This window comes from Eptatretus burgeri, chromosome 3 (assembly GCF_056783735.1).
Source record: "Eptatretus burgeri isolate ZD-2024b chromosome 3, Ebu_testis_v1, whole genome shotgun sequence".
Taxonomy (NCBI): Eukaryota; Metazoa; Chordata; class Myxini; order Myxiniformes; family Myxinidae; genus Eptatretus; species Eptatretus burgeri.
Genome location: NC_140963.1, coordinates 76097245 through 76120119, shown reverse-complemented (window position 1 = coordinate 76120119; position 22875 = coordinate 76097245). Strand labels below are relative to the sequence as shown.

The window sequence follows — 22875 nt, the reverse complement described above, 5'->3', positions numbered from 1 at the left end:
GCTAGGTCCGAGCCCGCCTTCAGAGCGGCCGGCACCACCGCACTCCCTCCGGACCTGATGGAACCACACCAGAGGCTGGCCAGCTTCACCTGCCAGCCTGTTGTGCTGCAGCCACCTGTGCTGCAGCCACCTGTGCTGCATGGGCTTGCCTTGCCATGCCTTGTTTGCCTGCCTCTGCCATGATGCCATGCCTGCTCGCCCTTGTTTGCGTTTGCCCCTGTGTCCATCCATCACGATGTGCGCCAGGAACATCCAGTTTTGCAAGGACTGCCCTGCAAGCAGCCCGTGCATCCATCATCCTCATTTGTGTTTTGCGACCATCTCCATCCATTCCCCTGCATCAATGAACTTCAAAATGACATTTACCTTCTCCCCTTTCACAGATCATAAGTCCTGGGCCATGTTTAAGTAATGGATAAATTGAGTGAAAATTGTAAATACGTGGAACCCCACCTGCATCTTTGTTTTAGCGCCGGCAATTTTAGTTAAGTTGTCCAAATGAGTCTGAGAGTTTGTTTAGTTAGTTACGTAGTGCATTAGGTTATTTATTTTTGGGACAAGTATAAAGAAATGTCGCACTCAGGGATCCGAAGGTAAAACGTACTTGGGGAAAACTTACACATGCTGGTCACACGGAAATTTGACGACTCGGGACGAGTCTGTAAAAAGGGGAGGGGGTAGTGTTACGAATTTGGGAATTCGATTGCACACAGCATACAGGTTCCTTTAGTCAGCTATGTCGATAAGTGCTTGTTCCCTAGATAGCTCACCTTTCATTGTTTAAATGTTGAGAAATCGATTAGATGCGCTGCGGATCGATTTAATATTTAGGGATTGAACAATGGAGACATCCCTCCCCCTCTTCTGCGAAGAGGAAGAAGAATCCTGCCGTCCAGTGACTTATGACTCAACAACTCCCTCCCACCCATGGTTGAGCGGAGGGGGTCGGGGGGGGGGGATGAAGCACGAGGGCATGAGTCACGCCGGGATCTGTGGAAGGGCGGAGAAGGATAAGAGGAGATCTTTTTCTTTTGTTCAGGGCAGAGTTGGAGAGGGTAGAGTTGGAGAAGGGAGATGAGAGTAGCCGTTTAGCAGATTGTCGGGTCTTGCTTGGCTTGCATTGGGGTTGAGGCCTTTGGAAGCTTTTTGCTTCGGCTGGCTCAGTGAGCTTCGGCTGAGGCCTGACTCAGGAAGAGGGTTTTTGGAGGCTCTTTGCTTTGATGGTTCCGTGAGCTTTGGCCTCTGCTTGGCTTGGGAGAGCTTTTTGCTTCAAGCTGCCCTGTTTGGAAGGAAGTTAAGCCGGTCGCTCAGCTCGAGCTGCGAGTGGTGGCTTCTTCTTCTTGGTTCGTGGAGCTCTTTGTTCTCAATTTTGGTTCCCGGCTTGGTGCGACTCATCGACCTCTTTGTGGAGGTGGTTCCTCGGGGAAGCGACGCATCGACGGGAAGGATCAGCGCCTCGTCTCACCAGCACGTGTTGAGAAGCGCGGGAGGTGGTTCCTCGGGGAAGCGACGCATCGATGGAAAGGATCGGCGCCTCGTCTGACCAGCACGTGTTGAGAAGCGCGGGAGGTGGTTCCTCGGGGAAGCGACGCATCGATGGAAAGGATCGGCGCCTCGTCTCACCAGCACGTGTTGAGAAGCGTGGGAGGATTCACGGGAGCTCGGGAAGGATCGCGGCTCGGCGATTGGATCCAGCTCGCTCTCGCTGGAGCCCAGGTCCGAACAACTTGAAGACCACACGAGGTGGAGAGGTTTGAGATAGGTTCTGGGTTTCAGCTCACCTGTCCTCCGAGCTGGAGCTGGTTATTTAAGGCCTCTGCCACCATTTATTATGTGTGTGTGTGCGTATGTGTGTCCGTGGGCCCGTCTAATAAGTAGGATCTGCTGTTAAGTGCAAGTGACTGTACATAATAAGTAGACGGTTGTAGTTCTTTTGTCATGCTATTGTTGCTTGTATAATTGCATACGTGTTTTGCCTTGTTTAATTGCATACGTGGTTTATTATAATAAATGTCCTTGTGTGAATGTAAACCTGTTCGTTGCGTCCATTCCCTTATTGAACTGCCCCATCTTGCACTCGGAATATAGTTGGCTTTTAAATAGCCGATAAATAGAATCAGGTCCGGCGAGGTCTCGCGATAATACCCGCTCGGTTATCCCAGAACGGAACGGACCGCTTAAGCGGTTCGTGTCCAAGCAGGCCTTCGCCGAGGTATGGTCCCTCGGTAGGTTACCCACGCGGGATACTTAGGTATACTGTAATCCCCCATTTCTCGCGGGGGTTATGTTCCAAACCTCCCCGCGCTAAGTGAAAATCCGGGATGAATGGGCGCCTCCCCAAAAAATCGACTCGTCTGGTCTGGTCGGTTTGACAGTGATTGGGTTTGATGTGCCGGAGATCGACTCATCTGGTCTGGTAGGTTTTGAGGTGCTGGGTAAAAGCAATGCTCGTCCAACGGCGGCAAACCTTTTTCTTTCCCGAAGCATATATCGAGCACCTTAACCTTCTTGTGGAGCGTCCCAAGACCTTCCTCTGGCGCTTTGGTTCCTTGCCAGAAGCCTTAGAGGTGCAGGGCGTTTGGGCGGCATCGTGGGGCTTGGAGAAAAAACGAAGAAAATATTCGATGTTCACAAGCGAAACTTTGTCTCATGTGTTGTGTGACTGGTCGAGCACCACGCGTTATAATTTATTGCTTAAATAATTTATATTTTATATATTATTAGCGCGATGTTCCGGGGGAATCCGCAGAAGAAATTAGTTAGGTTCCAAGGGAAAACCCGCGATGAACCGGGGGCGCGATAGGTGAACCGCGATGAAGCAGGGGTCGACTGTATCGATATTCGGCGATTGACCCTATTTCGCGTGGGTAGAATATGGACTGGACCGTGGTGGGATTAAAAACCCACCCGTGACTGGTTTCTGGTGTTGTTCCAGAAAGTCATGGATTGTCCGTTCGGCGGGCGAAGCGACCGCTATTGGTTAGACGTGGTCGTTCGCACGCCGACGGGCGGGAATTCTACAACAATATATATATATATATATATATATATATATATATATATATATATATATATATATATATATATGTATATATATGTATATATATATATGTATATATATGTATATATATATATATATATATATGTGTATATATATATATATATATATATATGTGTATATATATATATATATATATATATATATATATATATATATATATATATATATATATATATATATATATATACACATACATACACACACAGAGTCTATGCTCGTGGAAGAGCTGGAACACCGAATGGTCAGAGAACGCAACAAGAAAAGGAACAGCAGAAGGAGGGGGGAAACACTAACAGTAGGGTTGAGGGACAAACTCAAGGGAGACTTGGACAAATATGGGATGTGGAGAGGAAAGAAGGGCAGGAGAGGATGCACACACAGGTTGGTCACTTGCATATTCACCTGTTTACTCTGTCTATCTGATTGACATGAAATGTAAACACCATTACAGTTGGGTTCTGGTGCAACAAACTTGCTCCAATGTACAGCAATGATAATCAGTGATATCATAATGACCAGTTAATACTGTTACCACAAAAAAAAAAGAAGGGCCAATCGAACCAGTACGTCAAAGCAATATTTTTCCCAAACTTCAAAGTTGGGTTCAGCTCATGGTATTCTCACTTCAGCTTGGAAGCAGGAATATTAAATAATTCTACCCTTTCAAACTGGCACGATAAAGTATCTATCGAGCAACCAGCGACAGACTGAGATAACTGCTTGATGTTGTCTAGAGGAAGCATAATAGCCAGAAGCCACAAGAAGATCTCACACAGACACACAATTTGTGAATTTTGGCTGGCATTTGTTGTTCGATAGATTTTTATTGGGGTGTTAAGGCAAAAACCATCTTGGTATTTTCTGAGAAAGCAAAGTACAGTGTGTATAATGTGTTTGTTTCTGAAGATGGGAGCAGATCTGATGGAAGAAACACTTTGTCTGTTTGAATAAGCAAAGGTAAAAATATGTGAATACACTGTGAACGTGTTTTACTTCATACTGTGAATGAACAGCCTTCATACCTTCGGGGCAATGCCCACGTTGCGATGCTGTTGACGCGTTGCATACACACACACACACACATAGGTGGATACTTTCGGACCTGGTCATTCTCCGTTTCATCTCCTAAAAATCCACCCACATGTGTAGATAGCAGCCAACAACAGCTACACATGCACATACACATACACCTTGATACGTCAGACAAACACAGCTGTTTACCTTGCAGGAACACTTGGTACCACCAACAGCGCCATCTCATGGTGGCGTTTTTTCTCTCTGCTATCATGGGGACATTTTTCGGGAGAAATATTCCTGCCTTGTGGATGTCAACTAATGGAGTTTGTCCATTCTCTATCCTCGAAATGCTGAGTGTCGAGCAAGGAGGCAAAATGTACCATTTTTAGCTCACCTGGACTTTAGTCCGGTGAGCTTATGTGATCGAGCAGTGTCCATAGTTGAGTGAATGAGTGACACACTCACTCACTCACTCAGTGAGGTAGTAAACACTTCAGTCATTATCACTTGAACCAAACACAATTTGAATGAAACTTGGCCACAAGCTTCATATCTGATGCCAAACAAAGGGGTATTGACTGCATCAAAATCTGCGCTCATTAAGGGGTTCTACTGGAGGAGGGGGAGGGTTTGACCCCCCCTCAGAGTAGGTATTTGCTCTCTTCTTCGAAACTGCACACACAATTTTGATGAAACTTGACCACAACCTTCATCACCCATGATGCACTAAAGCGTATCGACACCATAAAAATTTCCACTCATTAAAGGGGTCCACACAGGGGGTTTTGAACCCCCCCACCCCCCACAGAGTAGGTATTGCCTGTCTTCTCCAAAACTACACACACAATTTCGATGAAACTTGACCACAATCTTCATCACCCATGTTGTACCACAGTTTGTTCATGGCGTTAAAAAATTATTTTTTTTAAATCAGGGTCTGAGGGTGGAGTGACTGTTGCTCCAAGGGAGCTTCAGGACGTGCAGTCATATGTTTATAGTCGTTGGTATGACTGCCTGGGAACCACTGACCTCATAGTCTCTAAGCGAATGATCTTCACTATTTTTTGAGAAGGGGGCCAATTTTGATGATAATCCATCAGTGTGAGAGCCACCACACTGCCTACAGGACTCCAAAATGGCTGCGATGAGGCCACGCCTCCACATACTCTTGTTTATTTATATATTTTTATCTTTTGTTGTTGCTGGACCGCAAGCATAATTGTTTGTATACTACCTTCTCCTGATGTCGTGATGTGACTTTAACGCTTCACATTGGAACACTCATTTGAAACCATTGGGTCAATTTCATAGCATTTATGGTGGATTATGATGGGGTCTTTTCACATTTGTGTATTATTGGCCGCACGTCAGGGGCTGCCAGTGGCTCGTGGGCTGCGTCATGAAGAACAGGGCTCTAAGCAGATGGTCTTATTATGATACCACTGCAAAATTACCTTGTATCAGCTTTACCTATCTTCCTACATATCCCTTGTGTACATATTCACCTCTGCTCCCTTGCTCGGACTGTTCGTCCTTATTAGTGGTACCTGCAGCTATGTTCATTTCTTGTAGTCAAGTGTGTTATATGCTTGTTGTTACTGTTCCATCATCGATGTGGCCTCACTCCCGACCCCTCCCACCCGACCCCCATCACCCCTATACGTTATCAAGCTCTTTGGTCCAACCTCAATCTCTTTTTTAAAAAGAAAAGTGTCATATTGAATTGCCATGCAGAGTACAGTGTAGCGCTGTATTTTTGGCATCTTCAGACTTCATTTGTTATCTGTGCTGCAATGAAATTGTTATTCATATTATTGTGTTGAGTATGGGGATAAATAAAGTGCACTCCTTTTATTGTTGTACTTGTATTGCTCATGCAACAGGCTCGGGTTCAATGTGCTGCTTTATGGTTTGGGGTCCAAGAGATGTTTGCTGGATGACTTCCGCTTGACAGCTCTTCATGATGAGTCACATGTGGTCCTTGATGGCTCCTTCCCAAATGTCACTCTGAACTCGGTAAGTGCTACTTACTCAGTAAGAACTCAGTAAGGGGGGGGGGGAGGGTGGTGATAGACAGGCAGCGTTTACCTATTATATATATATATATATATGTATATATATATGTATGTATATATGTATATATATGTATGTATATATATATATATATATATGTATGTATATATATATATGTATATATATATATATATATATGTATATATATATGTATGTATATATATATATATATATATATATATATATATATATATATATATATATATATATATATATATATATATATATATATATATATATATTGTTGTGTCCAGTGGGTTTGCCCCTACCTGGACAGACAGCCACACAATTTTCCTTGGAGGCTTACAGCTGAGATTCTCGGAGATTATGGCGTGCGCAAGATGGGAGGGCAACAAATGCATGTAACGGACAGAAGCACAGCACAGGGGTTTATACTTGAACCCATGACAAATGGACCACACAAGCAACTTAAATAAATACAGGGCTTTAGTGAAAATAATTCAAATATTTACATTGGTAATAATTCAAAGTGTAATAATAAAAACGGAAAGTGAGGTTAACTAAATATAATTTTGAGGCACCTCCACACAGATTTTAATACAGACAGGGAACAGAATAATAAAATAAAAATCCCTCTTTTATCGCAGCACTGATGGTGAATAGCATTTATGGCGGATTCTGTGCTCAGAGGTGATTTTTCGGAAGCTTTAAGGTCACCAAACTGCTTCGTCACTTGTGTGGGAAAACTGCCCAAAATGGCACCCAGCCGCTCTCTGTCCGGGCAAACGTACATTCGGGCAGTGATACTCAACACCAGGGCTCAGAAACCGCTGTGCAACTTCTTTCGTCGATCGTACTTACCGACGCCGCTGCTCTGCAAAATGGCGCCGTCGCTTCCCCCAATGGCAAAACACAAGGCTTCGAGGCTGGTCTCACACGATCCAGCCAACAATCCATGGCCAGTGTCTGGCTCCATCACGCGAGCCAATTTCAGCTCTGCACAAACACAAGAATCATGCAGTCTTCACCGTGTCGAGTGGAAGCCAGTCGTAATGCCCTTTTCTTTCAATTACCATCTCTGCCTAACTTGCTTCTGTCCCACTCCGAACCTACGATCGCACAACACGAAACTCTCTGACCACGGTCCTCACTCTCCTCTTCTCTGACATCACGCCCATCAATCATCCACTCCGGGGCGTGGTTTGCTTGTTGTGCCCCTGGAGGCGGGTGTCTTGCCTGCTTGGATGTGCAGCTCGGTTGTTGTTTTAAGGACATGATCCCTTTTTAGTGCCAGTGTTTAAATTTGAAAACATAGGAAAAGGTCTCTGGGCAAACACATACTGGGAAAAATTATCATTAAACCCTACCGAATTTAACACAGCACCACTCCCCGTGTGGTGATACGTAACAGTTAAGCTCACAGTTTCCCGATTTAATTTACATCAATATGTCTCCTACACATCCACGGACCAAGAAACTCTATACAATCCCATCTTTCCGAAGAAACTCCTCTATCTACCCCACAAACGTAACAATATATTGTACTGTGAAATATTTTTTTTGAAATATTGTGAAACTCCAAAATCATCATATTTCTTAACAGCAAATATATTGCGGCATGTTTCTTAACTGCAAATAAAATTAAAAAATAAATAAATTGTGAGCACTCAAAGCAGCACTCTGTTGCTTTTAGACCACTCAGGTTCAATTTTCGGTCAGATTGAAAAAAATTATAATTTTCCCGTCAGTTTGGATGAATTTGAAGCAACTTTTGCTGAATCTTTTTTCTTTTTTTTTTCTCTCCGAGGATAGTTTCTGTGTTTCACTGTAGGATAGATAGATAGACAGACACAGATACAGACGACATTTGCCGAATATATATATATATATATATATATATATATATATATATATATATATATATATATATATATATATATATATATATATATATATATATATATATATATATGTATGTATGTATATATTGTTACGGTTGTGGGGGTAGATGGAGGAATTTAATAGGAAAGTTAGGAGTGAATGGAGTTGTTTGATCCATGGACGTGAAGGAGACATCTCGATGTAACTATGTAGGGAGACTGAGCTTAAGTGTTACGTGTCACCACACGGGAGGTGGTGCCTTGTTAATTACATAGGGATTACAAATACGTTCCCCCAGTATGTGATTGCCCCCCTTGTAACCTATTCCTACATTTTTGCATTTACAAGCGAGCCAAACATATCGAGCAGGCAGAATCCCTGCCTCCAAGCATGACGGTGGGCGAAGTCACACCCCCTGAGGCTGATGATTGATGAGCGTGACATCAGAAGCTTGCCAAACGTGCCGAGCGGGTGGAGGCCCCGCCTTCCCTGGTTTCGTGCGAGCAAGCCACACCCCGGAGGAAGAAACGGGGGTTCGGTGTGATGTCAGTCAGAGTTGAGATATCGGGAGAGCGCACGCACAAGCTCGGTATGAAGAGGGGTTGAGTGCAGAGTAAACGACGCACGCGGTCGAGAGCATAGCTTGGAGATGGTGTGAAATATCAGGGCATGACCAAATGGCTTTCCTTCGACGCATGAAGAAGACTGCACGATTCTCGTATTCGTCTCAATTCCAAATTCCACAAAGACCATCTCTGGACAAAGCTAAGTGCCAGAATAAAGGAGGGATTTGCTTTGCTTTTATTTTGTTTCCTCTTGTATGTATTTAAGTCTGTGTGTCGAGGCGCCTCGACTGAGACTTTAATTTACCTCACGCATTGTTATATCCTGATTATTGTCCTTTGTAAATATTTGTCGATTTTCTATATTTGTCTATATTTGTAAAATATTTGTCGATAACTGGGCCGGAGCATTTAAACCCCACTCGCTCTACTTGGCAAAAGCCTGCCTGCATGCATGCATACAGAGGTAGGGAGACGGAGAAGGAGACGGAGAGGGAGACTGAGAAGGAGACGGAGAGGGAGACGGAGAGGGAGACGGAGATATATATATATATATATATATATATATATATATATATATATATATATATATATATATATATATATATATATATATATATGGAGATGGGATGCCGGCAGATGTGACGTCCAGTTTAACGGCCATCAGAGAGAGGGCACATACATTGATGAATCGCCCTGCCTGTGAAACACCGAGATGACTTTATAGCTGGGTGTGGATTCAAACACAGGCTAGACAGCTTAGAGCAAGCGTGTGTACCTCTCGGTATCCTGCCACGATGTGTCAATCCATCACTTTGCATTAACTGAAAACATTTTTTATTCATTGCAGTCATATCATGTGTCTTGCCTTCCTCACTCCGGAGACGTGCTCACGGAGAACTGCACCACGGTATCTCCATCGAAGCTTGCAGAGCGCTTGTTAAGTGGCCTAACCACCCAAGCAAGCACTCCAATGACACGGTTGAAGAAACGTGATATTTTTTTATGTGTATCTATCCATGCTGAAGTGACAGGTCATAGAATAAAAGAAGATCATACAAAAAGGGGAAATGTGGTGTAAAATAAAATTGCACATTTTCAGTGAGCCAGCGACTGTCTGACGCACTGCATGATAACACGGGACCAAACACAGGCGAGTGGGCCCTTAACTTTGTTCAAGTCAATCAATATATTTAGTGACAGTGCGAATATTGTGGAGCACTCGCCATGTAGCTTAAGCACTCCAATGAAGCGGTTGATAAGGAACAGCTGTATTGGCAAGCGATTCGTGATCGCCAATCGGTTATGCATCCCCATGTATCGGGAATGTCAGGCAATGTCTGAATTGGACAAATGAACACTTCTATGGCAGTCGGAGCTCCTACTGAAGTCAATAAAGAAGTTTAAATTTTGAAATTTGGCTGAGAGCAGGGGATTCTCGAGGTTATGCCATGTGCGGAAAATCCCCAAAATGAAATAAAGCCACAACGCTGGCGTCTCCAGGCATTTGTAAGCATTGCAATGTATCCAGCGATTTCATAGTTATGATGATCAGACATTTGATGAAATGAGTGAGGCAAGTGAATGAGAAACTATTGCAGTCTGTTCCAAATCAAGTCATTGTTGAGCAGGTCAAAAAGGTTTTGCAAATTAAGACCCCAGCAAGGTAACCAAGGTTGAGCTTTGATAAAGGATCATTAAATAAGGCCGTTAATTATCTTCAAAAGGCGTGTTTTAATTAACTCAAACACCCATTTCTCACTCATGCACTACCTTGGAGTTCCCTTAGGCCTAAGTCACATTTGCTCTACGGTGAGGATACGGCGGCCCTACGCCCTCTGAATTGACAGAAACGTGCGGCGGCCGCAGAGTTTCTGCGGTGGCCTCAGGGTGGCCCTACGCCGTTTGGCTATATTTTACAGGTCGTAAGGTCACCGTGGAATTATAACGCGGAGTTATAACTTTTTTCATTTCTACGTTCGCAGTAGCAATTCGACAAGCCGAAAAAAAAAAAAAATGGTTAAAAAAAAAAAAAAAATTAACCCATTCGTTACCGTCCGTCTGGCCGCACGTTCACCTTAGGGCCCCCTGCGGTCGCCTTGCAGGCACCTTGAGGCTATCTTACGTCTGCCTTGAAAATTCTATGGCCGCTGCAGTCACCCTTAAGGTCACCGTGCCACATCAAATCAAAGACCGTACGGCAACCCCACGTTTTCGGTCTCCACACTTTATAAATACGCTGTGCAGCTCCCCGAAAAATAAAAACATATGTGACTGCTACATTGTGTGACAGTGGAAATGCTGCGGCCGCCGTATAATTGCTAGTGGCCGTAGATTTTGGAGACCCCACGGCCGCCGTGGCAAATGTGACTTAGGCCTAAATACGCCGTACGGCTCCCCGAAAAATAAAAACATATGTGACTGCTACATTGTGTGACCGTGGAAATACTGCGGCCGCCGTATAATTGCTAGTGGCCGTAGATTTTGTAGACCCTACGGCCGCCGTGGCAAATGTGACCTTGGCCTTAGTAAGCATACAAATTTTCAGGCTGCTTGGTTTCAGGGTTATGGAGGAGAATGACACACACACACACACACACACACACACACACACACACACACACACACACACACACCCACACACACACACACACCCACACACACCCACACACACACACACACACACACACACACACACACACACACACACACACACACACACACATACACACATACACACATACACACATACACACATACACACATACACACATACACACATACACACATACACACATACACACATACACACATACACACATACACACATACACACATACACACATACACACATACACACTTATTATATATATATATATATATATATATATATATATATATATATATATATATATATATATATACACACACATATATATTGTTACGAATTTGGAATTCAATTGCACACAACATACAGGTTCCCTTAGTCAGCTATGTCGATAAGTGCATGTTCCCGAGATAGCTCACTTTCCATTGTTTCAATGTCTTGAAATCGATTAGATGCGCTACGGATCGATTTAATCGTTAGGGAGCGAACAATGGAGATGTCCCTCCCTCTCTTCTGCGAAGAGGAAGAAGAACCCTGCCATCCCGTGACGTCAACAACTCCCTCCCACCCGTGGTTGAGCGGGGGTGGGGAGGGGTGGATCACGAGGGCATGAGTCACGTCGGGTGCGGGGGAGGGGGTGGGAAGGATAAAGGGGAGATCCTTTCTTTGTTTGTGTGGGAGTCCCGTGGTAGGGCTGAGTTCGTGGGAGTCCCATGGCAGAGTTCGTGAAGAGTCCCGTTCTGAGTCCCGTGTGCAGAGTTCGTGGGAGGAGTAAGCTTTTTTTGCTTCGGAGAGAGCATTCGTTCAGCAGGCCATCGGGTCCTGCTTGGCTTGAGGCCTTCGGAAGCTTTTTGCTTCGGCTGGCTCAGTGAGCTTCGGCTGCTGCTTTGTTTTGGAAGGAACTTGAGTCGGTTGTTCGGCTCGAGCTGTGAGTGGAGGCTTCTTCCTCTTCTTCTTGGTTCCTGGAGCTTTTTGTTCTCCATTTTATTTCCCGGCTTGGTGCGACGCATCGGCCTCTTCTTGGAGTTGGGTCCTCGGGGAAGCGACGATCGACAGGAAGGATCGGCGCCTCGTCTCACCAGCATGTGTTGAGAAGCGTGGGAGGATTCGCGGGAGCTCGGGAAGGATTGCGGCGATTGGATCCAGCTCGCTCTCGCTGGAGCCGGGGTTCGGACAAGTTGAAGACCACACGAGGTGGAAAGGTTCGAGTCAAGCTCTGAGTTTCAGCTCACTTGTCCTCAGAGCTGGAGCTCGTGATTAAAGGCCTCAGCCACCGTTGTGTGTGTGTGTGTGTGTGTGTGTGTGTGTGTGTGTGTGTGTGTGTGTGTGTGTGTGTGTGTGTGTGTGTCTGTGCGTACGTGTGTCCGTGGGCCCGTCTAATAAGTAGGAACTGCTGTTAAGTGTAAATGACTGTACATAATAAGTCGACGGTTGTAGTTCTTTTGTTTTGCTTTTGTTGTTTATATAATTGCATACGTGTTTTATTATAATAAATGTCCTTGTGTGAATGTAAACCTGCTCGTTGCGTCCATTCCCTCATTGACTGAACATTTCTTGTGTTGGAGTTAGAAAGCCGTTGGTTTGCCGTAATAGGGGGACATTTGGACCGACTTTGGTTCTCGGCGATTATGCCGCTCGGAATCGCGCACGGACAAGCTCGCCTCAGCGCTTTGTTCCGTACGAGTTCCGTCGAGGGTGGAATACCCCGATAGTTGGATCACGTGGGTATTTAGGTAAATTGAAGATTGGCAATCGACCCTACCCCACGTGATCTGCCGATTGGCGTATTTCGGTTCTTGTACAAGGACCCGTCGCTCGGAGTTATCCGGGCGGCGATCTATATTCCGGGCGATCGGTCGGACCGACTCGACTTGCGGCTCCGTTCAGAGTGGTCGGTTGGCGGCTGACTCCCGGTCCGTAACTATATATATATATATATATATATATATATATATATATATATATATATATATATATATATATATATATTGCTATGTTTTTGACAACCTCCTCCTTTATAACTTCCTCTTCCATGCTCTTACTCTCCCTTCTTTTGCTCCAGTTTACACCAAACATTATTTTTCTTTAAATCTGCAACCTTTTCACTGTCTACCGATAAAGAACTCTCACAATTGGCTGCCAGTTTTTGTCAAGCACACTTTGGTGAAACCATAGGTGATTTTGGATAATATTTCCTGGATATGTTGTGCCTTTGTGCTCTAATGATATGTTATAAACACACAGCAATTTCAAAAATCATGACTGTGCAGGTGCTGACCTTGATTCTGGAAGAGATTCTGGAACTTCCTGTTCCTCATACCAGTGTTGAGCAGCTGGAAGCAGTAAAGAGGAGTTTTGGGACAGGTATGAACACAGTATTTGCCTGTTTTTTGGTAGTTGTACTTTCAACCTGTGCTATCTATATATTACTAAAACTCTCATCTTGTATATACAGGGTGAGTCAGAAGTAGTGCCCGATTTCTGTCAGTTGATTGTTTGTTTGCCATTTGTATTGCAGTGTACAAGAAGGTAGAAATAAATGAATGATATGTTTCAAGAAAAAATTATTACAGAACTGTACCAAGCTGTTTTACTTGCAATTTTCAAAGTGCTCCCTCCCCCCCCCCCTCGTGATTGATGCACAATTGCAGCCGAGCAGGCACAGAGCGCCACACACGTCTGCAAAGTTCGATATCAATTTCCTCAAACTTTGCAGTGATTTGAGCCTTCAATTCCTGAATGGTATGAGGCTTTTCACAATAAACAAGGTCTTTCATGAGCCCCCAAATAAAGAAATCTCGAGGTGTAAGGTCTGGGGAGTGTGCCGGCCACTCAATCGGACCACGGCGGCCAATCCACTTTCTGGGAAAGTTTTCATCAAGCCACTGACTAACATAACGTCCATAATGAGGTGGAGCTCCATCATTCTGGAAATAACAGTCCTGATCTTGTACCCTGGGCCAAAAGAAGGTTTGCAGCATATCCAGGTTAATTTCTGTCGTGACATCCCTCAAAGAAAAAGGGTCCAATTATCCCTCATGGAGATATGGCTACCCAAACTGTCACTCCAGGTAAATTTACCTCCTTCTCAACTGTCACTCTTGGGTTATTCGCAGCCCAATAGACACAATTGGGTCTTATTTGTGCCATTAAGCTTAAGACATGCCTCATCTGACCACTGCAATGTTTCACGGCCGCAATGCGTTGATTCATTTAAAGGTAATTCATGGTTCAATTTGGTGCAAATTCAGTAGCTTTCCAAACTCGCAGCAATAACTTGCAAAACAAAATCAAAAATAAATAAATTACAAAAATTAATAATCTGCAAGACAATTATTAACAACATGACTTCCCAGAAAAAATCTGACAGCCGAAAAAACAGAATTTGTGCACTACTTTTGACTCGCACTGTGTATGTATGTATGTATGAATGTATGTATTTTCCAGAAATACAGCCAAAACGCTACACGATAGCGCAAAAACTTTCGGCCCACATTACTCACCATTCTCCTGCGGTGTGCAGTATCAAGTTTCGTTCAAATCGGGCGACGTAAAAATTATTAAAAAATCAATTCCCAATTCAGTCAAGTTCTCTTCGGGATTATTTGATTAATGCAAACAACCTCAGCGGTATAGTTTGCTGGAGCTATCTTTTTTTATTCTCTTGAAATGATTTATTTTAAAATCTCAAACATTTAGTATCGACAAAGAACGATTTATTTTTAAGCCTAAAATAAACATCGCCATTTTGATCTAATACTTCCGTGTTCATTAATAAATAAAATTGTGTTTCATAGATTACGCACAATAATTTATTCGACTTTGTTTTCTCCGTTTTTTTTTTCACATTGACGCGCAATATCGAGTTTCTTTCAAATCGGGCAATGAAAAAGATTATTAAAAATTGAATTCCCGATTCAGTCAAGTATTCTTCGGGATTATTTGATCAATGCAAACAACCTCAGTGGTATAGTTCGCTGGAGCTATCTTTTTTTTAATGATTTTTTTTATCAACCAAGCTGTCACAACGGGAACCCAATGGGTTCAAGGGTCGTCTCGTTAGTTATAAAGCTGCAGGTTATAAGTTACAAAATGATGATTAAATGTACTTCTCTCACCACACCTCCCACATATGCCCAATACATGAAAATTCCCCTTTTCCCTCCCCTCCTTATATTATTCCAATCTCCTCATAAATCTCTTCCATCCATCCATCCATTTGGACCATATTCTGTGCAGTGCGTCGGTGCTGCTGAAGTGGTCTCCTGGGCTATTGGGCACAATCCTGGATGAGTCACCACTCCGACACAGGATACTCGAATGGCTCAATCACCCCAGCAATCTGGTACTCATTTTGCCGACCTCGGAAGGATGACAGGCTTAGTCAAACCCACCTGGTATTGATTCAACAGCTGAGCAGGATCTGAACTCAGGACACTCAGGTCCCAAGTCTGTCCCCCTAACCATTAAGCCAACACCAGGCATAACCTCTTCCCCTTCTCTCCATAATCTTCTCCATCTGTCTTCTCCTCTTCTTGTTTTATGTATGCAATTTCTTGAGTAGACTTGAAACTGAGAATTTGGAAAAATAGAATGTTATAATATATTTCCTAACACTGTCTGTTTTTCCAAGATCTCTCTCTCTCTGTGGCATCGAAGATCACTCACATTCCTGTCTTGCCACCTTCCTCCTGTCAAGTTTTCAACATGCGGCTCTCAATGGCATCCTGTCATCTCCTTTTGCAGTTGAGGCTGGAGTTCTTGGGCACACTTTTGTCTCTCATGCACTTAAATTACATATCTGCTGCTATAGATAACCCTGTTTTCCTCTTTGCAGATGATTCAACTTTATACAGTTCTGTACTCCATCCCAACGACAGGATGGGAGCAACCCCACTCCCCTCTGCAGGCCTGGAAAGGATCAGATGCTGGTCTGGCAAGTAGAATATGTCATTCATTTCAAGCAAATCTCATATTCTTATCCTGTCTCTCTGGAAGGATAGTCTCATAAACTCGTGTATGTTTCCACAATCAACCATTGGAAGAGGTTTAATATCTTGAGCTTACTATCAGCCATCACGTCTACTAAGCAGACCTTGTAACCAAGCGAGCCTTCAAGGCCAGCCACAGACTTGGCATCCTCTGTCACGCCAAGTCCTCCTTTGTGAAGTATGATTTCTCCCAACTTCCAAGGCCTTTCTCTGTAGTTGAATGGAATGTGTATGCTCTCTTCCTTGAGCTGGAAGCCCCACTTTGGGCAAGTACCGCTACTTTGGACTGGCACTCTCACTTCCAGATGGTGCACCTACTTGTCACCTATATTTTCTGGATGCTGTGGAATCCAAAGCTCTCAACTTCAGTGGCATCTACCTCAAAGACGTATATGGTGCTTTGCTATAGCAGACAGGTTGGTGGCCTTTCTGTTTTTACCACCTCTTCCAGTTTTGCTCTCTCAGCTTTCAACCCTCTAACCCTCTCCAGTTCCTCTCGGACGAACACATTATTTCTACCACCCTTTCCTTGATAATCATCCCACTCTTCCATTGAGAGTTTTAAGCAGGTAGTACACTACCATCTCATGTCATTCTCCATTGCCAACCATGATCTATGGGTTTATATTGTTGTACTCGGGATGAAACACAAATGCATCCAAATAGACTTGCAAGCAGAATTGAGTTGTTACAAACTCATGTGTGTTTTATCGACTGCCTATTCATTTATATATATGCACTTTCAAGGGAAATGTTACCCGAACCAGAAATAGCGGTTAAATGACGTTAATGTAACATTTACCATACTGATAGTGACATTCAATGGAACCATTTTACTGGTAAAATATTGTTACGTCAGACCGTCTGCACCCAGAGTATAAGACCCCACGAAGGACCGAAACAGTGTTTACGAAACTGCAATCAATATTCCCACTACTCCCAAGAGAATACAGGGATAAGGGTAGACAAGATGGTAAAAACATGATGGAATGAAACAAGCTGGCGACAGGCACGAATATGGATGAGGGGACACGCAAACTTGTATACAAGGAGAACTAAATAAATACAGACTAATCCCCTAAAGGTGCCAAATACCAGATTCACAGGGTGTGTAAATTGAACAGGCAAGGGCTTGTGACTGGCATGAGCTGCTTGGGGCTCCACAATGGTGTGATCGTGCAGGTCAGCGCTGCACGGCCGAAGTGTGGCTCAGGAAGCAATGAAACGGAGAAAATGGCGATTAAGGAGGCGAGATGAGAGGGATGACTTCCTGGGAGGGCAAAGCAAAGAGATGAGAGATGTTACTCTCCTCAAAGTCCAGTACCAGCTGCCGTGCGCAGCCATGGCCCTCGCCAATTCTGGGACCGCCTCCATGGGCAACGGGTGCCGTGATTGGTCATCCGCCGCTTGTGGCCGTTGTCTTCTTGCAGGCCATCCCAACCCATGTGGTGGCCCCAAAAAACAGTCTTATGCCCCTCTCCAAGGCTACGCAGCCAACCTCGTCACTATATCCTGCGGTGCACCGGCCAAACAGTTCATGATTGTTTCCTTTAAAAGTGTTATGTGCTCTCTTTGTGCCTTTCGTCTTGTATGCCACAAGTTTTCACCCAGCCTTGCCTGACAGGAGGTTTGGCACAATGAATGCATTCGATACTGTCTTACAGTTAATACTCACTGCCTCCTTTGTGCACATTTTAAAATATGATTAACCTCTAGACAAATAGCTATTGCAAGAGGAATCTAACCGACGTGATCACATGGTCCATACTATTCTCAACATGATCTATCCCCCCCCCCCCACTTTCCACATAACAATATTGCCAATAGAAATGTGGCTGGCACCCAACAATTTTGTCATCAAATTGTGAAACTTTGTTTTGTCACTCAGTTAAATACAGTTAGAGAGTTGTTTCGACGTGATCAGAACATGTTTGCAGTTTTATTGTGATTTTGTTTTTGTATGTGCGTGTCCAGTGACGACAGGTTGACGTTGAGTTTGGTGTTTGTGTTTAGAGGGTGCTTGTGAACTTTTTCTTCTGGTACACAATGTGGATGGACCAACATTGCGTGCTTCTCGTACTCAAGAGTGGTTTGCGCAGCTGGCAACTCTACCTGGGATTCACATCATTGCAACAATTGACCACGTCAATGCACCACTTGGTGAAAACATCCCTTTTGATAGTTCATTGTAAACCTTGCACTCACACCCTTTTAATGAACAATAAATCGTTGCTTCAAGTACTCAGCTTTGACAACTTGAGTGTAGTTGGTTGAGAGCTGAACATTTCAGGTCATTTGTAATTTATTTGTGCCTTGCTTCTCCTTGTGCCCAGTTTGGGACCAGGGGCGTGCGGGGCAGTTCCGTTGGCTATGGTTCGACGTTCCAACATTTGAAGCATACACTGAGGAGACGGCCTATGAAAAGTCATTGCTAGTTCATTCCTCTGGAACCCTGGTGTTGAGTTCACTTAGACATGTTCTACACAGCCTGACACCAAATGCTCGGTATGCAACTGTTTCTTGTATGGCTATGTGGAGTCATATATTACCATTTTTGCTGGGTTATGCTGTTAAGTTTCCTGACCTGATTTTGTCATGTGGCCTTCAGAGGAATTTTTGCCCTCTTGGCACAATACCAGCTGAAACACAAGGACACCACATCTTACCTAGGTAAGTTTGATTTACCTGCTTCCACAAACACCAAAGATAACACCTTTTACTTCAAAAGTGAGAACACCACCAACTAGCGCAAGTACCTGACATGGCTAGTATAGCTCAAAGGTGGAGTGTAATTTTCGTCAAGCTGTCTCATCGAGGTTTGATTCCCAACTTGATGATAAACTGTCACCCTGCTTCTTTCCAGGTAGAGTACATTACATCAATGAGAGCTCCCCCTCTCCTGGATGGGTGCTATCTGGGACTTGTCTGCTAGAATTAGTCAGTGGACATTAAAGATCCCACAGTGTCTTTATACATTGGTGAGTTATCACCGGTACCCTTAACAAATGACAAATTCCTGCTTTGACTTCACTTTTGGTCAAACGTTGCAGCCGTATGAATCAGGTCCTCAGTGGACACGGCACATGACTGTGGCCGTAAATTTGCTACACTGACCGCAGAGAAAGAGAGATAAAGGCTGCCCAGGAAGGCAAGACTTTAGAGTTTCGACCATTGTCTTGACATGTTCCAGATGAAGACTACGTAGTGGTCAAAATGTCAATATTGGTTTTGGGTACTCCGCCTGTTGGAGTGCAGCAAGCGTGCTGTGCCGTGGGCGCATTAATTCATGGGTCTTCATACATGTTCACTGTTGTGTTTTTAGCTTGTCTACGACAGAGTCGAAATGAGCTGTTAAAGCCATAACGATGTCCAGTCAGTCAGTCCTTTTGTCCTTTCATCAGTCAGACAGTGGGTCCATTAGCGGCTCAACGGATCGTTTTGAAACTCAGCGTGATGATTCATGACGTCGATGTGCAAAAACTAATGGACCCCTTTTTAAGTTTCCATCCGAGTGGTGAGGTAATTCGCTGATTAACTGAAAATGTAATCAATGTTTGTATGTCCATAACATTTCGCGATATTCCGTCATCTCACGAGATTGTGAATTAATTTTATAAAGTGTTGTTTTTTTTAAAATATTCTATTTATTTAATTTTTATGCATTGTCCAGGCTCAAATGAGAGCTAACACATGACACACAACAAGGGGGACAGCAGACGAGGTGTGGGAGAGGGAAGGACAAAACAGTGGGGAACAGAGACATTAGGAGATCTGTGGAAGGGAGAGAGATTGGGGCAGGGAACACGTGGTATACAACATGGATATTAGGGTGTTTCATATTGCAACTTTTTTGCGCTAGTCAAGTTGGCTACTTGTGGTTGCTTTCCAATATGGATAAAAACCCCACTCTCCGATTTTTTTTTTTTTTTTTTTTTTTAATTTTTTAATTTTTTTTTTTTTTAGAATTTTCCTCCCAAAAATGGCCGCCGGCGGCTATTTTTTCCAAAATGGCGGCCTTTTTCGCGTTTTGACACAGAAATCGACTCCTATACCTGCTAAAATACGTTAATGTTACTTGATATGTGTAAGTTTGTAGATGATTATGATTGCTATGTCTGCTAGCAGTCGGGGACTAGACATTAGGCATCCAATATGGCGGAAAAATCCAAAATAGCGTCCAAGATGGCCGATTTTTGGCCACTGGAAAGTTGTTCCCTCCGATGTGGGTTCTAATATGTCTAGTTATTGGTTTTTGTGTGTGCTGAATTCGTTTTTATGCTCTAAAATGCAGTATATCTGTCACAGAGACGTCTGCGGTTGTCATGCTCTCGCGTTAAGAAGTAGTTCTTGCAAGTCCGAAGAAGAATTTTGAATATTCTCACCCTCATTGATGTCAGAAAATAACAATTAAATATTCGAAGGTCAAACATGTATTTATTTAACATGTACAGTATATACATGAATTACTAGCATACTAATGCCATAATGAATGTTCTAATATGAATTCATGTATGTGTGCCTATCAGCCTTGATAATCAATAATATTGGCCATGGCATGGCATACATGGCTGTAGCGACATTTCAAATTAAAATTTCCAGAGTTCAAAAACATCAATGTTCACACTTCGCTTCATATAGTTATCTACATTTTCTGAAGAGTGGATTTCGTGTATCCAGAATAATTCTGCATGTGTCACTCAACCACTTGAAGCAAAGCTTGCCTTTACTGTTCATCCCTCGTTTTGTCTATAAAATCTGAAATCAACTTAATTCCACGCTCTGCAAGGTCGTTAATTATGTGAACATTGTGCACATAGTTTGCGAATTTTTGGTAACCATCACTTTCTGGCCATGTGCTTGCAGGCTCACACATCCATTCTACATCTAGTACATCATATAGTTCAAGAAGATTGAATAACCGCCACGAGTCGTCATCTATGAAACTGCTGAGACACAGGTCACTACTCTCATTCTCATCCACGGCCGGAAATTTTGGCTTTCCTGAGCTGAGTTGATCATGAGGTAGTCTAGGTGTCTGATGCAACAGTTTTGCCATCGTTTCTCACTCATCTGTGGGCACGTTGGAATCGGTAAGAGCAAAAATTACCAATTGCGGTGTCAATTACCAATGGCATTAGTATACTAGTAATTCGTGTATATACTATACATGTTAAATAAATACATGTTTGACCTTCAAATATTTAATTGTTATTTTCTGATATCGATGAGGGCGAGAATATTCAAAATTCTTCTTCGGACTTGCAAGAACTACTTCTTAACGCGAGAGCATGACCCCTGCAGACGTCTCTGTGACAGATATACTGCATTTTAGAGCATAAAACGAATTCAGCACAACCAAAAACCTATAACTAGACATATTAGAACCCACATCGGAGAGAACAACTTTCCAGTGGCCAAAAATCGGCCATCTTGGACGCCATTTTGGATTTTCCGCCATATTGGATGCCTAATGTCTAGTCCCCGACTGCTAGCAGACATAGCAATCATAATCATCTACAAACATACACATATCAAGTAACATTAACGTATTTTAGCAGGTGTAGGAGTCGATTTCTGTGTCAAAACGCGAAAAAAAGGCCGCCATTCTGGAAAAAATAGCCGCCGGTGGCCATTTTTGGGAGGAAAATTCTAAAAATCGGCGAGTGTGGTTTTTATCCATATTGGAAAGCTACGACGGGTAGCCAACTTGACTAGCACAAAAAAGTTGCAATATGAAACACCCTAATGGATATTACAGGGACTTTCAGGAAGGAAAGCAGGGAATTTGAAGGAGATGGGTTTGGGGTGGATTAACGGGGGTAGAAAAGATTGAGGATTTGGATGGGGGGTGATAATAGAGGTGGTGGTGAACAGCTATTTTGAAGGCCTGGAGGGAGGAATGGGATTGAAGAGAGTGTGGGAGCTAATTCCAAAGGTGGTGAAAAAGAGGAAAGTGAACAGTGATTCGTGATTTTGGTAGTTTTACCTGTTTCATAGTTATTTCAATTTTAACCTCTTAATGACTCAATTTATTTGATCTTAATCATAATTTAATATCACCTCGATTAAATTTTGACCGCTTGATGTCATTAATGCCCTCTTTCCTTTAAGAACGTGAAAGAAAGGAGGTGAGGATAGAGAGTTGGTGTGTGGGGGGAGGGGGAAGGAGGAAAGGGGAGGGGTTGCAGAGAGGGGACAGTCCTCTTTGTCCTTTATTTAGTCCCTTTTTGTCCTTTTAAGACCCTTTTGACACTTTCGACCCTTTCGACCCCAACTACTAATGGAATGTACCCTTTGGACCTTTAGATCTTTTTAGACCACTTTATATCCTTTTACACTCCTTTAGGGTATAAATGGGTTTATGGGTCCTCTCACTGGATAAAAAGTATGAAACATTTTTTTCATCAATTCAGGACTCGCTCATACTACATAGTTTTCACTGCATGAATACAATCATGTTATCGGGCCTTTCAGCCTCCACAGGCCCATAATTTTTTCATCGAATCGAACTGAAAATCAACTTTATCACTGAATGCACCCCAACTAGGACCGCCCTCCATCGGGAGGTGAGCATCTGTTCCACTTGGGACTATTCATTAAATTTATCATGGAGAAAGGAGGAAACTTTATTGATACATTGAACTCTGGGTAGGATCAAACACCATCTTACCAGCATGAGGAGGACAATCATCAGATGGCATCGTGGGAACTTTGTTTTAC

The 22875-nt window shown here is 43.4% G+C and overlaps 1 protein-coding gene across 8 annotated transcripts in view; it reads left to right on the top strand.

The window, feature by feature from the left end:
- The window catches only part of ORC2 (origin recognition complex subunit 2), a 177388-nt gene that overhangs the window by 38663 nt on the left and 115850 nt on the right, over positions 1-22875 (top strand). For 6 of the 8 annotated variants that reach the window (XR_015056262.1, XR_015056261.1, XR_015056260.1 and 3 more), the window contains exons 5-9: positions 5962-6094; positions 13435-13528; positions 18169-18315; positions 18489-18660; positions 18764-18825. Coding sequence is in view for 3 of the 8 variants with exons in the window: in XM_085874030.1 (XP_085730156.1) it covers positions 5962-6094; positions 13435-13528; positions 18169-18315; positions 18489-18660; positions 18764-18825 (608 nt within the window). In the remaining 5 variants the exon portion in view is untranslated. Of the gene's footprint in view, positions 1-5961; positions 6095-13434; positions 13529-18168; positions 18316-18488; positions 18661-18763; positions 18826-21018; positions 21246-22875 lie in introns of all 8 variants that reach the window. The other 2 variants (XR_015056264.1, XR_015056263.1) reach the window with 2 other exon arrangements.